At 39.5% G+C, this 15624-nt stretch overlaps 2 protein-coding genes across 2 annotated transcripts; both read left to right on the forward strand.

The window, feature by feature from the left end:
* The first annotated feature begins 1315 nt into the window (after positions 1 to 1315).
* Positions 1316 to 6582, forward strand: LOC121899327 (extracellular calcium-sensing receptor-like). Its single transcript, XM_042415060.1, has 9 exons — positions 1316 to 1414; positions 1704 to 1995; positions 2137 to 2223; positions 2431 to 2700; positions 3008 to 3211; positions 3305 to 3580; positions 4139 to 4363; positions 4466 to 4589; positions 5558 to 6582. The coding sequence occupies exons 2-9, from the start codon at positions 1732 to 1734 to the stop codon at positions 6469 to 6471; spliced, it is 2364 nt and encodes a 787-aa protein (XP_042270994.1). The 5' UTR covers positions 1316 to 1414; positions 1704 to 1731; the 3' UTR covers positions 6472 to 6582.
* Positions 6583 to 10115: 3533 nt separating this feature from the next.
* On the forward strand, positions 10116 to 14371 carry LOC121899328 (extracellular calcium-sensing receptor-like). Its single transcript, XM_042415061.1, has 9 exons — positions 10116 to 10240; positions 10340 to 10634; positions 10881 to 10967; positions 11238 to 11507; positions 11782 to 11988; positions 12094 to 12369; positions 12571 to 12798; positions 12897 to 13020; positions 13458 to 14371. The coding sequence occupies exons 1-9, from the start codon at positions 10131 to 10133 to the stop codon at positions 14369 to 14371; spliced, it is 2511 nt and encodes an 836-aa protein (XP_042270995.1). The 5' UTR covers positions 10116 to 10130.
* Positions 14372 to 15624: the final 1253 nt, after the last annotated feature.

Consider the following 15624-nt stretch of genomic DNA (forward strand, 5'->3'; position numbering starts at 1 on the left):
TCAGACTAGGAGCATTTACTGCTTGTGGTGTCAATGCTTGGAATAACCCCTTAATGCAGGTGCCCCAATTCAGTAGGAGTCACTAGTGCAGCAACAAGGTTATGATCCATCACTGGCTTCCCAACTGTTTGCTGGATTTACCCTTATGTGACCCCGCTCCCTTTGTACAGAGGCTCCTGCACTTTGTTGGAAAGTGTGCCTGTCTCTCTCCTGCAATGCTAATACTAACTCTTTCATGCTGATGAATGGTGAGAGCACAGTGCATCAGCAAGAAACAGCCCAGATACCAGATAACAGGCCTAGTAGGCATGGGCCCAAGAGATCAGGGGATCTATGATATCATCAGTAGTACTTTAAGTTATTAACATTTCTCTCTGTCAACTCTCATTCTGAAAAAAACTGAACTGAATAACTTTTCCATTCATTTGGAAGATATCACAACAAAGAGGCCACTTGGAGCCAGAACAACACGTTTCACTGGACCAGCTATTTTTCTTTCTTTCTTCTCATCCAAAATGAGTGTGCAGCTGCTTTTAGATGCCTTTCGATTTACACTGATGTGCAACAGCTATGGTAGACACCTCGGTTTTCCTCTATTACATGTTTTACAGGTCTACTCTGTCTTTAAGGTTATTTATAAATAGACATACCACATCATAATCAATCATTTCTAATCAAAAACACATAATGCGTATTATACATATTCAAAGAACCGGCTGCATACTGTATTACACAAGGAAAGACTGTATATCACTTCCTACCTCAATAGACTGAACTGCAATACCTTTAACATAAGTCACATAACATTATTACATGATAGATACCTAAATACCAAGTTTGATTTTCACACAAAAGAATTTGACATTATAGAAGTTTACAAAATAATTATAATATAGTATGTTTATAACTGAAACATTTGGTGATTTTGCACATATGAGCCATTCATTGCTGTATATAATTATGTAAATTACACTTTGCTCCTGTATACAACTGAGATGATAATATGTGTATTATGTCCTGCCCACACTACTGGCCGTGCCCCAATTGGTGGTGTGACAGATTAAACAATGACGAAAAGGACGTAAAGAAGATGACATTGCCCTGCATATAAATTTGAGTAACTGTGCATCAAGATTAGAAACAGGGGTGTAGGGAGGAGGGCAGTTATGGGTGCATTTCTTGACGTATACTTTGTCTTTTATGTCTACCTGATCTTGATTTTGTTCTCGTCTTCTTTTTTCTTCTCTGTGTCTTTCTCTGTTTCCTCAATTTGTAAATTACGAAGGCAGTTTCATCTCAATGGATTGCACAAGCCTGGGGATGTTACTCTGGGTGGGCTGATTGAGGTCCACTACACTTCAGTCTTCCCTGAATGGACATTCACTTCAGAGCCACGTCAGCCCAGCTGCACAGGGTAAGTCTCACACACATACAGAAAACAGTATAAGACTTTGTAGATTATTCTGGTCTGTTCAGAGTTTTAAGGTATTTGGAAAATGACATGAAAGTTCTGTGCTGAGATACAATATGTGTCCTGTATTTATTATGGGTCTTAATAACAGATATTGAGATATTTCTACAAATTTTAAATATATCTGTAAACATTAAGATATATTAATGAATATTTTGTACAATGCTGTAATATGGATAAGAAGGTTTTTTATTTGTACTCTCAAATTATTTTTAGACATTTTGTGTTTCAGCTTTGACACTCAAGGGTTCAGGCATGCTATGACGATGGTCTTTGCTGTTGAAGAGATCAACAGAAACTCCAAACTACTACCTAATGTGACTTTGGGATATAGTCTTTATGATAACTGTGGCGCACTTGTTATTGGATTTCGTGCTGCTTTGGCGCTGGCCAGTGGTCAAGAGGAGCAGTTTCTTCAGGAGAACTGTTCTGGGACCCCCCCAGTCCTGGGGATTGTGGGTGATTCCTACTCAACATTTTCTATAGCCACCTCCAATGTGCTAGGTTTATTCAGACTGCCTATGGTAAACTTCACTTTCTTCTGGGCTTTTTATATGCTGTTTACAAGTTAATTTCATATATAAAATTTGATCAATTATATCAAATGGCTCTGATGACTTGCATGTGATACACAACCTGTGTGCATACTGTATGTCCCTTTACAGGTGAGTCATTTTGCCACATGTTCCTGCCTGAGTGATCGGAAACGGTTTCCATCCTTCTTTAGAACAATCCCAAGTGATGCTTTCCAAGTGAGACTATTAACAACATAATTGTTGCAAATAGATGTTTTACAAGAAATTAATTTGAAATAAGTCTCCCCAGTTCAACAAATCTTTTGTTTGGGGGATGAGGATATGTGCTTTGTGCAGCATGAATGAAATATATAGTTTGTAATGATAATGCTGAATCTTACATCAGTGACCGAATCACTGAAACAATATTCTCTATCCAAATAGGTGCGTGCTATGATTCAGATTCTAAAACACTTTGGCTGGACTTGGGTAGGCCTTCTTGTCAGTGATGATGACTATGGATTGCATGTTGCCCGATCCTTCCAATCTGACCTGGCCCAGTTTGGTGGAGGTTGTCTGGCTTATTCAGAGGTTTTGCCTTGGGGCAATGACCCAGCTGAACGTAGGAGGATTGTGGAAGTGATGAAGAAATCAACAGCTCGTGTGGTCATGGTGTTTGCACATGAAATCCACATTTATCAACTAATGGAGGAGGTTTGGTTAAAAATACACAGTTTTTTAAAAAAAGTATTTAGAAAAAAGAAGAAAGAAAGAAAAAAGTTTTCTGTATTTTCTATCTATCCAAATTATAACCTATCAATTATCAACAGTTCAGTTAAGACATAGCCAGTGCATCAATTAATGTTTTTTTTTTTTTTTCTCCCTGCTGCTATTAAGAAAAGAAAACTAAAGTGAGAAATTGCATATGTTATCATAGCATAATTATAATAAAGAGTGCATAACTCAAAGCACTTAACTGTGATTGTGTCCTGGAAGTCTTTAAAAAAAATACAATACACAGGTGGTGAGGCAGAATGTGTCAGGCCTGCAGTGGATGGCTAGTGAAGCCTGGACCTCAGTTGATGTACTCCAGACCCCTGCTTTCATGCCGTACCTGGGTGGAACACTAGGCATTGCCATCCGACGAGGAGAAATAGCAGGGCTCAAGGACTTCCTCTACAAAATACACCCTGATCAACATCATAACAACTATGGAAACAGTATAGTGAGAGTTAATCTTACAATCTGATCTGAAATTGCAGCAACAATATATTATCACTATTTCTGTTAACACTGATTTTTTTATATTTCATTTCAGGTAAATCAGTTTTGGGAATTCATATTTCAGTGTAAATTTGCACCACCTCCAGCAAGTTGGGTGGAGGCTGGAGGAGCACTGTGCACTGGACAGGAAGATCTTCATAATGTGGAGAGTGAGCTGTTTGATGTTTCAAACCTAAGGCCAGAGTACAATGTGTACAAGGCTGTGTATGCTCTGGCGTACGCCCTTGATGACATGCTGCAGTGTATGCCAGGCAGAGGGCCTTTCATTGGGCACAGCTGTGCCACTTTACAAAGACTGGAGCCATGGCAGGTGTGATATCAATTTACACTCCACCTGTTTATGTTTCAAAATACAGCTTCAGGTACTTACTGAATTTACAGTGCAGTCAAAAGTTTGGACACCCCTTCCCATTCACTTGAATGAGAAAATGCGTCCAAACTTTTGAATGGTACTGTAGTTTATCAGTAGGAATATTATTAAAAAGAAAAAAAAAAAAAAAAGATGCTATTCTACTATCACATCAATAAACAGGCTACTGGCCTGAGGTGTCTAATCTAATGAGTATGAAAAAAATATTTATTCTAAAGAGAATCCAATTATGTTTTATGTTAGTAATAACCAATGGCAATTAAGCAATAAGACAAAACAGCCTGAAATTCATAGTGGCTCAAGAATTGTATTATATTTTGAAAGTTTAAGTTCTTATATCTTAATTTAAACATGACAAATCAAGCAACTAGAATAAAGAATATTTTATAATGACAGAACAAATAATAAATGATAACTATACCTGACCACGATTAGAGTATTTGGATGGAGTCTGTTACATTTTTTATCTGTTGTTTAATTCATTTCACCCTTTTGAAGCTGGTGTATTATTTGGACAAAGTAAACTTCACCACACCATTTGGGGATCAAGTGACATTTGATGAGAATGGTGATGCCTTACCAATCTATGACGTCATGAACTGGCTGTGGCACCCTGATGGAACAACAAAGATTCAGAATGTGGGTGAGGTTAAGGAGTCAGCCAAAGGTCGAGAACTCACACTTCATGAAGACAGAATTTTCTGGAACTTTGAATCCAAACAGGTTACTTCTGCTTATTGATTTTATACATGTTTGCCTGGCTATAACGGCAGAATAACAGCATCTAATGGTTTAGAGCTGTGACAACTCTTATTATCCCTTTAGCCACCCCGGTCAGTGTGCAGTGAGAACTGCCCCCCAGGTACTCGCATGGCCAGAAAGAAGGGGCAACCTGTCTGCTGTTTTGACTGCATACCTTGTTCTGAGGGAAAGATTAGCAATGAAACAGGTTGGTATCCTTTATAAAATAATGCTATTTATGAATTTGACATTCAGAACTATACCTTTGGCTTGGCCAAGTGCCTTAATGAACATAATTGGTAGTGTTTGCAGGTGAAAGGCATTTTGTTCCTGTCACTGCAATAGTGACTCCTATTGGTTGGTTAGGGTATGAAAGTGCAGGGGTTGGAATCTGGGGGTGTGATAGCGTTAATCTCTATAAACAGATGCATGTGAATGCAGAATCTGTAGGCAACAGGACAAGATTTTGGTACTGGAAGTGTTCTGGTTTCCGTTTGTAGTCCAAATAGTATTGAACAATCACGTTTGACAGGGCTTTGGTTGCATGCGGGTCAACAGTCTGTGTGGAGAGCAAAAGAGGTGGATCGCAATGGTAGAAAGGCAATCTCAGAACCCATTGGCTATTTTAGTTTTTATTAATTTTTTCAAATTTATATGCATTCATATGCATATATCTATTTATAGAGATTAGCCAAAATATCATCTGAACCGTCTCAAGTTGCTAATCGGACTGTAAACAATGATTGGCGCACCAAAGAGGAAGTCTTGGCCCAGATATCTGTTATCCGGATGTCCACTTGCTACACCAGAATCCTGAAAGATTAGCCGTTGCCCCCAGAGGCTAAATCATCATCAGACAGATAGCCAATGGGTTCCGAGATTGGGATAGTGTTAACTTCTATGTGTGTTGTGCCCTCCTTCTAAAGGGCCCTGGTTGGTTGAAAAGAAGCGTGAAGTGTTAGAGGTGACACATGACTGGTAAAAACTGGTAATGACAAAAGCTTTAATGCGTAGGAAACTGGCCATGCAGGAAAATACCAATCCCTTGTAACAAATGTGTTTCTTGTTTGAAGACAATGCAAATGGTCTTTTTGAAAGGTGTTCCTTTCAAAACACCCTATGTTTCTATGGAGCATAATAAAAATATTTATCTTAACATTTTCCTCTTTTTGTCAGACTCCATGGAGTGCACGAGTTGTCCAGAAGATTTCTGGTCCAACCCCCAGCGTGACCAATGTGTTCCTAAGAAAACAGAGTTCCTCTCCTACCATGAGCCCCTGGGTATCTGCTTGACAACCGCCTCATTGCTTGGCACATCTATCTGTGCTGTTGTCCTGGGGATTTTCATCTATTATCGCAGCACACCCATGGTACGCGCCAACAATTCAGAACTGAGTTTCCTGCTCTTAATTTCACTTAAACTATGTTTCCTGTGTTCACTGCTGTTTATTGGCCGTCCCAGACTATGGACATGCCAGTTGAGACATGCAGCCTTTGGGATCAGCTTTGTTCTTTGTGTCTCATGCATCCTGGTTAAAACCATGGTGGTTCTGGCTGTGTTCAAGGCCTCCAAACCAGGGGGTGGAGCCAGTCTGAAGTGGTTTGGTGCTCTGCAGCAGAGAGGGACAGTTCTGGTTCTTACCTCTATACAGGGAGCGATTTGCACTGCTTGGCTTGTCTCCTCCTCACCAGTTCCTCATAAAAACACTCAATACCACAATGACAAGATAGTTTATGAGTGTGTAGTAGGGTCCACAATTGGTTTTGCAGTGTTACTCGGCTATATTGGCTTATTGGCCATCCTTAGTTTCTTGCTAGCATTTCTGGCAAGGAATCTTCCAGACAACTTCAATGAAGCTAAGTTTATCACTTTCAGCATGCTGATCTTCTGTGCAGTGTGGGTGGCATTTGTCCCTGCCTACGTCAACTCACCAGGTAAATATGCAGATGCGGTGGAGGTATTTGCCATCTTGGCCTCCAGTTTTGGTCTCTTGGTGGCACTGTTTGGACCCAAATGTTACATAATCCTGCTGAGACCAGAGAGAAACACAAAGAAAGCAATCATGGGTAGAGCCACTCCCAAGACATAAAACAGCACTTTTGATCCTGTCTGTATTTTATATTCATTCGAGTAGTGATATGTCCATATTGACCCATGTCACAAGTAAAAACTAAAAACTTGCTTTACATGAAAGAAAACAGAAGGAAACAAGAGGAAATAAAGTTGTTACATCATTAATACCTTTTTGCCTGATCATTGCTCTTACTTTCTTCAAGATTTGAGAGACCAAAAAGTGCTTGAACTATCTGATTTAATGAGGTTGTCATATTGCCATCTGTTGACATTTAAAAATGATATTCTTACATTCCTCATGGCATAGGCGTTGCATCAGTGTCAAACTCACTTCTGCTTTGATTCATTTTTACTCTTCAGATCTTCTATCCCTTCTTTTCTGTACCATACTCCTGTTTCTGTCTCTCTAGAAGGTCAGGGGGATCCAAATGTTTTTCTAAATGGCTTTTCATTTATTTTTTCTTTGTATGTACAGCTTCTGATTGAAGCAATTGCAGTAATGTCAATGCAGCAAATGCTATTTCATAGTCAAATTGTCTATGATGCATCCATAGCATCTTAATGGCCAACAGTAAGTAAACCGGACTAGCCGACATGTTATTAGCATAAAAATTTGCAAAAAGTTGGATCATAAAAAAGTCCAGTATTTGCTGCAGCCATGCTTAAGCTAGTCAAAGTAGCTTGATAATCAATAAATCATTGCTTATTGGTTCTCTTTTTATGGTCACCCAGTGAAATGGAGAAACTAGCATATTTTTATTATTCAGTTTAGGTAATGTCTTAATTGGCAGAGAGAAACAATGTTGATGTTACCGGCCTCAAGCCTAGGGGTACCTGGGCCAGTAGCTATTATGCTATTATTATCCTTAAAACCATCTGTTTTAAGGATATTATTCAAATTCAGTATCATAGTCATTAACCAAAACATATTTCTGTATCAAAAATAAACATATATGCCCTTAACTGATACTATCTTCTGAGGTGGTTTGAGAAATAAAACTACAGACCCAAGCATACAAAGATAGCCTTCCTGACTGAAATCTCACAAAAACTCCAGTACATGAGAGAGACTAATTCATAAAGTAGCTATTTACATCTAGAAGTGATCTTATTATATTCCTCATTTTTTTTCTTTTTCTTTTCTTTTTTTTTATTTTAATAAAGGTGTTGTCAGTTTTTATTTTACTTCTAATAGAGGCTATTTTTCCATCCTTTACATTGGCATAATGGTACATTTCCCTTCAGTCATGTCTTTTTTTTCTCAAGATTTGCAGTACTGTAAAACGTTTGTGTACCAGGGTAACCCCGGTTCTCTGAGAACTAAGTGAAAAACTTCACTAATGGAAGTGGCATGACCCACCTTGAAAGTTCCTTTACCACTATGTCTGTTAGGGGATAGATCAATCACAGAAATTGCATGGGCAACACGGCTTTCTCAAGTGTAGTTCTGCAACGTGCTTTGCACTTGCAAGGGCACTTGCAAGGGCAGTGTACTAGGATACCGCACCCAGTTTTTAGAGAACAGGTGTTACCCTGCTAACCAAATATTCTCATATGAACCTCACTTAGCATCCCTCTATGGGAGATACGGCCCACTCCCAAATTGCATGCTGCAAAGCCCATAATGCCACAACCCATGGGGTGCCAACAGACAGCTGCCTCTGTGAGAAGAAGCTCAAGATACAAAGAGCTTGTTACTCTTGTTACTCTTTCTAAACCCCTAAGACCAGTCCAAATACATTCGTAAGCCACTCACAGGAAAGCGACTTGAACTGTGTATCACTTTCCGTGGGTAAAGTGGGAGGGTGAAATCCAGCTGTTCCAGTAGAGGGCAGTTGAAAGAAGACTCAGTACCCTGAGGTACAAAATATGTAACATGATCTTCCCAGAGTCTGGGAAAATTTGCAGGCAGAATGCGTGTAAAGATGACACATAAGGTTTACTTATTCCCTAATATCAAAGGGTCACAGAATGGTTCTGATAATCACTTTTGAGTCGGTGGAGTCCAAGGGCTTCCCTGTACACAGTTAAAGCAGTACACTTTTAGGCCCCAGTAAGACAGAGCACTTTTTAGCAGCCTGGGGCCACTTTTTGTAACTGTTTTCAATGTGAGTGGATGTTTTCTGCTGTATTCACCTCATGTTGAAAAAACTGCAACTCAGAGTGGAAAAGCACCCAACGTCATTTGTGTTTTTTCCCATTGTCCAATTGGATGAACTGAGAAGCGGGCCTTCTTTGGTGGTGATGAAAACAAGTGGAAGTAACAGTCATAGACGACAAACTAGTGGTGGCTGTTAATGAATACCTGGAGCTATATGACTTACCATAGTTACCAACCATAGTTACCATTAGGGATGTGCAGAGGGCCAAGTATTTGTATTTGTATCTGTATTTGTTGATGCAGCAAAATTATTTGTATTTGTATTTGAATAAGAGTGGAAATCCTGTTTTTATTAAAGTGTTACAATAAGTGTTCATGAATAAACTACCTTATGAAGGAGGTCCCCACACCGGGTCTTGAACTGGAGTCACCCAGATCATAGATGACTGTGCTGACTACTGAGCTAAAACTTTACTCATCGCCTCATTGCAGACAGACATAACCCATACACCCATAACACAGACAGCACACTGTGTAACATGTAGGGAAGAACTTCAAAGGCGATTATTGCTTTGCACTTTTCATCAGTTGCCTATTTTTTACAACTAACTTTGTGGAAAGGAGAAGGGGAACAACAAGTTATGAACAGTCCCTTGGGAGCACTTTGTGTGTGTCAGTAGCTCAGCTTTATCTCTGGGGATCACACAAATTAGGAAATGTGTGTCATGCAGCAGGTGGATGTGACTCCCCTTGTTGAGACCTGCTGATAGACTAACAGCGATGCAGAGGAGAGAGACTGAGATAGCGATGTAACTGACCTGCGCGCTGGTATTTGACGTGGGTTTTTTTTTTCTTTGTGAAAACATATCATTTTTAAAATATTTGTATGAAACAAATATTCTAAAAAAAAAACACTATTTGTGGTTTGCTGAGTAACATATTGGTATTTCGGCCCACCCCTAGTTACCATAATCTGAACAGAAAACGGCAGGCTTGGAGTGACATTACTTCAAAGAAAAATAATTGTTAAGCTACGGACATGATTTGGTGGTTGCCTCACAACAATTAAAAAAAGATGTATGTTATCTTATACTGCTGTATTGCTTTTTTCTTGTTTATATTTCATCTCCACTGTACTTTCAGAGGTTTTTCTGCAATGTGTGGCTGAGGTAAAACACTATCAATCTTTTCATAACGTCATTCTTTATGTTTGAGCATACTGCATGTGAAACCACACTTAAATGATGTAATCATGACATTCTGTGTCTGTACAACTAATTTCATTTGTATGCCCTGCCCCCAAACTATTGTCCATGCCCTGATGAGTGGTGTGATGTTATGACAAAAATCACAAAAGGAGATCACATGACTCTTCATATAAAATTAAGTAACCTTGCATGAAGATAAGAAACAGGGGTGAAAGGAGGAGGGCAGTTATGGGGGCATTTCTTGATGCATTTTTGCTGTTGTATGTCTACCTGATCTTGATTTTATTGTCTTACCCCTGTTTCTTTACAGAGTCTTCCTCTCTTTTCTCATCTTGTAAATTAAGGAGACAGTTTTATCTTAATGGGATGCACAAGCCTGGTGATGTGATTCTGGGTGGGCTGTTTGAAGTCCACTACACCTCTGTCTTCCCTGAGCTGACATTTACCTCAGAGCCACATCAGCTCACCTGTCAAGGGTAAGTCTCACACATATGCAGCAGACAGCATAAATCTGTGCAGATTGATATATCGTATATATTACTTTTTAGTGGTGATTGTGACATTTTATATGTTAGGTTTGACATTCCAGGGTTCAGGCATGCCATGACTATGGCCTTTGCTATTGATGAGATCAACAGAAACTCCAACCTGCTACCTAATGTGACTCTAGGATACAGTCTTTATGACAACTGTGCCACACTTGTAATTGGATTCAGCGCTGCTTTGTCACTGGCCAGTGGTCGAGAGGAGCAGTTTCTGCTTCAGGAGACCTGTTTTGGGACCCCTCCAGTACTGGGGATTGTGGGTGATTCTTTCTCAACATTTTCTATCGCCACCTCTGATGTGATAGGTTTATTCAAATTGCCCATTGTAAGTTTCCTTTCTTCAGTTTGTCCTTTTGATGTGATGTAATTTAAAAATGATAGGATACGAAAAGCATCCACACATGGCACTTTTTTATAGATTTATTGAAGCCAGCCTCTCCAACAAGTCTTTATTTGGTAAACAGTGATTGTTTTATGTTAGATTCTAAAATGATGAACTGTTAAAATAGGCAAAATCATTTGAATGTAATACATAACCTCTTTGCATTATGAATTTTTCTTTAAACTGTAGGTGAGTTATTTTGCCACATGTTCCTGCCTGAGTGATCGGCAACGGTTCCCCTCCTTCTTTAGAACAATCCCAAGTGATGCATTCCAGGTGAAACTGTAAAATAACAAATGCAAAATATGTTTGGCAGGAAGCATAGTGACCTTCAAAATATGCCACCCTCCAATAAAATTAATCTTTTGTCTTGTGCAGAAGTGTTGTATTTGATTTGTGCACCATTGATAAAACTATATGAATTTAGATGAAAGAGTATAATGACATCGATTAACGGTATTTTTATTACAGGATGTGAATATGTCATTTCTCACCAAAAGAATATTCCAGACTATACACTAATCCCTCTTCTCTGTATTCAAATAGGTGCGAGCTATGATTCAGATTCTAAAGCACTTCAGCTGGACCTGGGCAGGTCTGCTGGTCAGTGATGATGACTATGGACTCCATGTTGCACGATCCTTACAATCTGACCTTGCTGAGTCTGGTGGAGGTTGTCTGGCCTATTTGGAAGTTTTGCCCTGGGGTGACAACTCAGTTGAATTTAGGAGGATTGTGGAAGTGATGAAGAAATCCACAGCTCGTGTGGTCATCGTGTTTGCACATCGGATCCATATGATTCAACTAATGGAAGAGGTGGGGATTCAAATCTCTCTATCTCCTGACTTCATCATAGGTTAAACAATGTTGACTGGTTAAAAAGTACCATAGATGACCATAGATACCATGACCATAGATTTGAGTGCAGACTCCACTTTAAATCTATCACTTATCTCTTAATAATTTAATTATGTTGGCATGAGGTTTATAGTTTTGGTTTTATGTTTTGTAGGGATTCAGTCTTACAAAGTGTACTGTAATTGTTCCACAGAACTCTGAAAATATATATTTAATATAATACAATACACAGGTGGTAAAGCAGAATGTGACAGGCCTGCAGTGGCTCGCCAGTGAAGCCTGGACAACAACTGCTGTGCTGCAGACACCCCACCTCATGCCGTACCTGAGTGGCACACTAGGAATTGCCATTCGCAGAGGAAAAATACCAGGCCTCAGGGATTTCCTACTGAGAATACGTCCTGACCTACACCACAACAACAGCAATGGAAATAACATGGTGAGAGTTTAATCTTGAAATCAGATCTGTATTTCAATAATAAAATGTCCTTATTTACTACTAACATTATTACTAACACGTTCTTCTACATTACATACATTTCAGGTGAGGCAGTTTTGGGAACACACATTTCAGTGTAGATTCGCACCACCTCCAGCAGATAAGGTGGAAGCTGGGGGAGCATTATGCAATGGAGATGAAGACATAGAGAATGTGGAGACTGAGTTATTGGATGTCTCTGACCTCAGACCTGAGTACAATATTTACAAGGCAGTGTATGCCCTAGCATATGCCCTTGATGACATGCTGCAGTGTGTGCCAGGCAGAGGGCCTTTCAGTGGACGCAGCTGTGCCACTCTACAAAGACTGGAGCCATGGCAGGTGTGATAACAATATCATAAATATCAATATAAATATCAATGTTTTAATACACCTCATTTAAACAGTAGCATGACAAATTCCAGCAAACCTGTCAAACAGAACCTCTGAAAGCATATGTCCAATCAAAGAACAGTACTTGTTTCTGGTGGAGTCCTTCCTGTCACACTATTTATGTGTTGTATTTATCTGATCCTGCCATAGCTTATGTATTACTTGGAAAAGGTCAACTTTACCACATCATTTGGTGATCAAGTGTCATTTGATGAGAATGGTGATGCCTTACCAATCTATGATATCATGAATTGGCTGTGGCTCCCTGATGGACGAACAAAAGTTCAGAGTGTGGGTGTGGTTAAGAAGTCAGCCTTCAAAGGTGAAGAGCTCAAACTGGATGAGGACAGAATCTACTGGAACTTTGACTCCAAACAGGTTACTTCTGTTTATTGTTGTTTCTGCCATAGTAATGCATACAATAACAGCATCAAATGGTGTAGAATAATAGCAACAGAACCCCTTATCCCCTTTAGCCACCCAGGTCAATTTGCAGTGAGAGCTGCCCTCCGGGTACCCGCATGGCCAGAAAGAAGGGGCAGCCTGTGTGCTGTTTTGACTGCATCCCTTGTTCTGAAGGAAAGTTCAGCAATGAAACAGGTTGGTATCCTTTGTAAACCTATGTGATATATTATGAATTTACATCGCTGAGTCATCCCCTTAGGAACGTTTAGGTGAAAAAGCAAATGTCCACTGCTTCAGAATCCCAAGTACAATTCCTGTCATCAATGTGCCATGAAACATAACTGTCAGTGTTCACGGTTGGGATAGACAATGTCAAGCACAAGCAACAACTATTGTTGTCAGGGTGGCTGTGTGGAGGGAATATGCATGAACTTAACATAATATGTTATATAATATGAACATAATATGTTTATTATGCCCATCTGTCTATACTCTCCCCAGGCTGGGAGTAGAAGTTAGTAGTGACAAGGGCCACAAAAATTGGAAAACTGGCCATGCAAAATTGTGAGAAAAGTATAAAAATGGTACATAAAAAAATGCAGTAATAAAGACAATCTACCCCTTTTTCATAGATTCCATGGAGTGCAAAAGTTGTCCGGAGGATTTCTGGTCCAGCCCCCAGCGTGACCACTGTGTTCCTAAGAAAACAGAGTTCCTCTCCTACCATGAGCCCCTGGGTATCTGTTTGACAACAGCCTCATTGCTGGGCACATTTATCTGTGCTTTTGTCCTGGCGATCTTCATCTATCATCGCAGCACACCTGTGGTACGCGCCAACAATTCAGAACTGAGTTTCCTGCTCCTAATCTCACTTAAACTATGTTTTCTGTGTTCACTGCTGTTCATCGGCCGTCCCAGACTATGGACATGCCAACTGAGACATGCAGCATTTGGGATCAGCTTTGTTCTTTGTGTCTCATGTATCTTGGTTAAAACAATGGTTGTTGTGGCTGTTTTCAAGGCCTCCAGACCAAGAGGTGGAGCCAGTCTGAAATGGTTTGGTGCTGTGCAGCAGAGAGGGACAGTTCTGGCCCTTATATCTATCCAAGCAGCAATCTGCACTGCTTGGCTTGTATCTTCCTCACCCACTCCTCATAAAAATAATCAATATCACAATGACAAGATAGTGTATGAGTGTGTAGTCGGGTCTACAATTTGGTTTGCAGTGTTACTTGGTTATATTGGCATACTGGCAATCCTTAGCTTTCTGCTAGCATTTCTGGCAAGGAATCTTCCAGACAACTTCAATGAAGCTAAGTTCATCACTTTCAGCATGTTGATCTTCTGTGCCGTGTGGGTAGCCTTTGTCCCTGCTTATGTCAACTCACCAGGCAAATATGCAGATGCAGTGGAGGTATTTGCCATCTTGGCCTCCAGTTTTGGTCTCTTGGTGGCACTGTTTGGACCCAAATGTTACATAATCCTGTTGAGACCAGAGAGAAACACAAAGAAAGCACTCATGGGTCGAGGTACCACCAAGACATAAGAAGTAACTCTCACAAATATCAATTCAATTCCAACTGTGATCTGCTCATGAAAAGAAGAAAAGTAACCACCATTTTTAATTTAAAACCTTATTTAGGTAGAAGAATAATGTCAGAAGAAATTAGAAGATATAAAAAAAAAAAAAATTAAAAACTGAGTTCTCCATAGTCTTTGCGGTTTTGTTTTTTTCCCTGATTACATTCCCTTGAATTTGAAATATGAAAAGAAATTGTCTGTTAGTCATGCAATACACTTAAGCTTATAATCCTCAGTGATGGAAAACAACAATCTAATTTGTGTCTGTTGTAGCAATAAAAAAATTATTTTCTATTCATCAAAGCAGCTTTAAATCTGTCTTTGACACTTGATCGCAGCATAACAAGTTGAAAACACATCACTGCTGACATATTATCAATTTATACAGTTGTTATCGTGAATGTATCAGCAAAACATTGCCTTCACATCTATTTGTATTTCTGTCCATGTGACTAATGTAAGTCCAATATTCACTCTTTTTTAGGTGTATTTTATTTTAAGTTTTATTGGGAGTATTCAAACTACGTAAGGACACTGATGTTGAACCAATTTACTTAGCGTTTTGGATTTTTTAAGATTTTTTAAAATTAGATTTAGATTTTATAATTTAATTAAATACATCAAAGTCCAGAATATTTAGGCTACCATTAGATCAATTATTATATGCTATGTTTTTTCTTTCCATATGAAAATAAACACAATATGGTCTAGCTGAGACAGAGTGAAAAATTATTATTATTATCCAGGAGTTAGATTCCTTTTTTTTTGTTATCTATGACTGTGGCCATAGCTTGTGGCCATTGGTGCATAATTGAATGTAAACCCATAAATTGAGATTTACCTTCCAGCTCAGTTCCTTCTTCACCACAATGGTCTGGTACAGCACCTATATTACCGCTGATGCTACACTGATTTGTCTGTTGACCTCATGCTCCATTTTACGCTCACTCATTAAGAGGGCCCTGAGATACTTGAGTCCCCTGCTGAAAACAGGCTAGCGCTGTTTCCCCTTCCTGAATTGTCTGACAGTTTGCTTGAACTTCTTTGAGGCCAACTGAAAGTCCCTCTCCATGGCCTCCCCAAACTCCTCACGCCACACCCGCAACTCAGATTGACTGAATATGGCCCACTCAGATTCCATGTTCCCAACCCCTCATTAGAAATTCCTCCAGAGGTGGGAGTTGGAGACCCCACTGAAAGGGGCCTTCACTGTTTCCA

Source organism: Thunnus maccoyii, chromosome 6 (assembly GCF_910596095.1).
Source record: "Thunnus maccoyii chromosome 6, fThuMac1.1, whole genome shotgun sequence".
Classification (NCBI taxonomy): Eukaryota; Metazoa; Chordata; class Actinopteri; order Scombriformes; family Scombridae; genus Thunnus; species Thunnus maccoyii.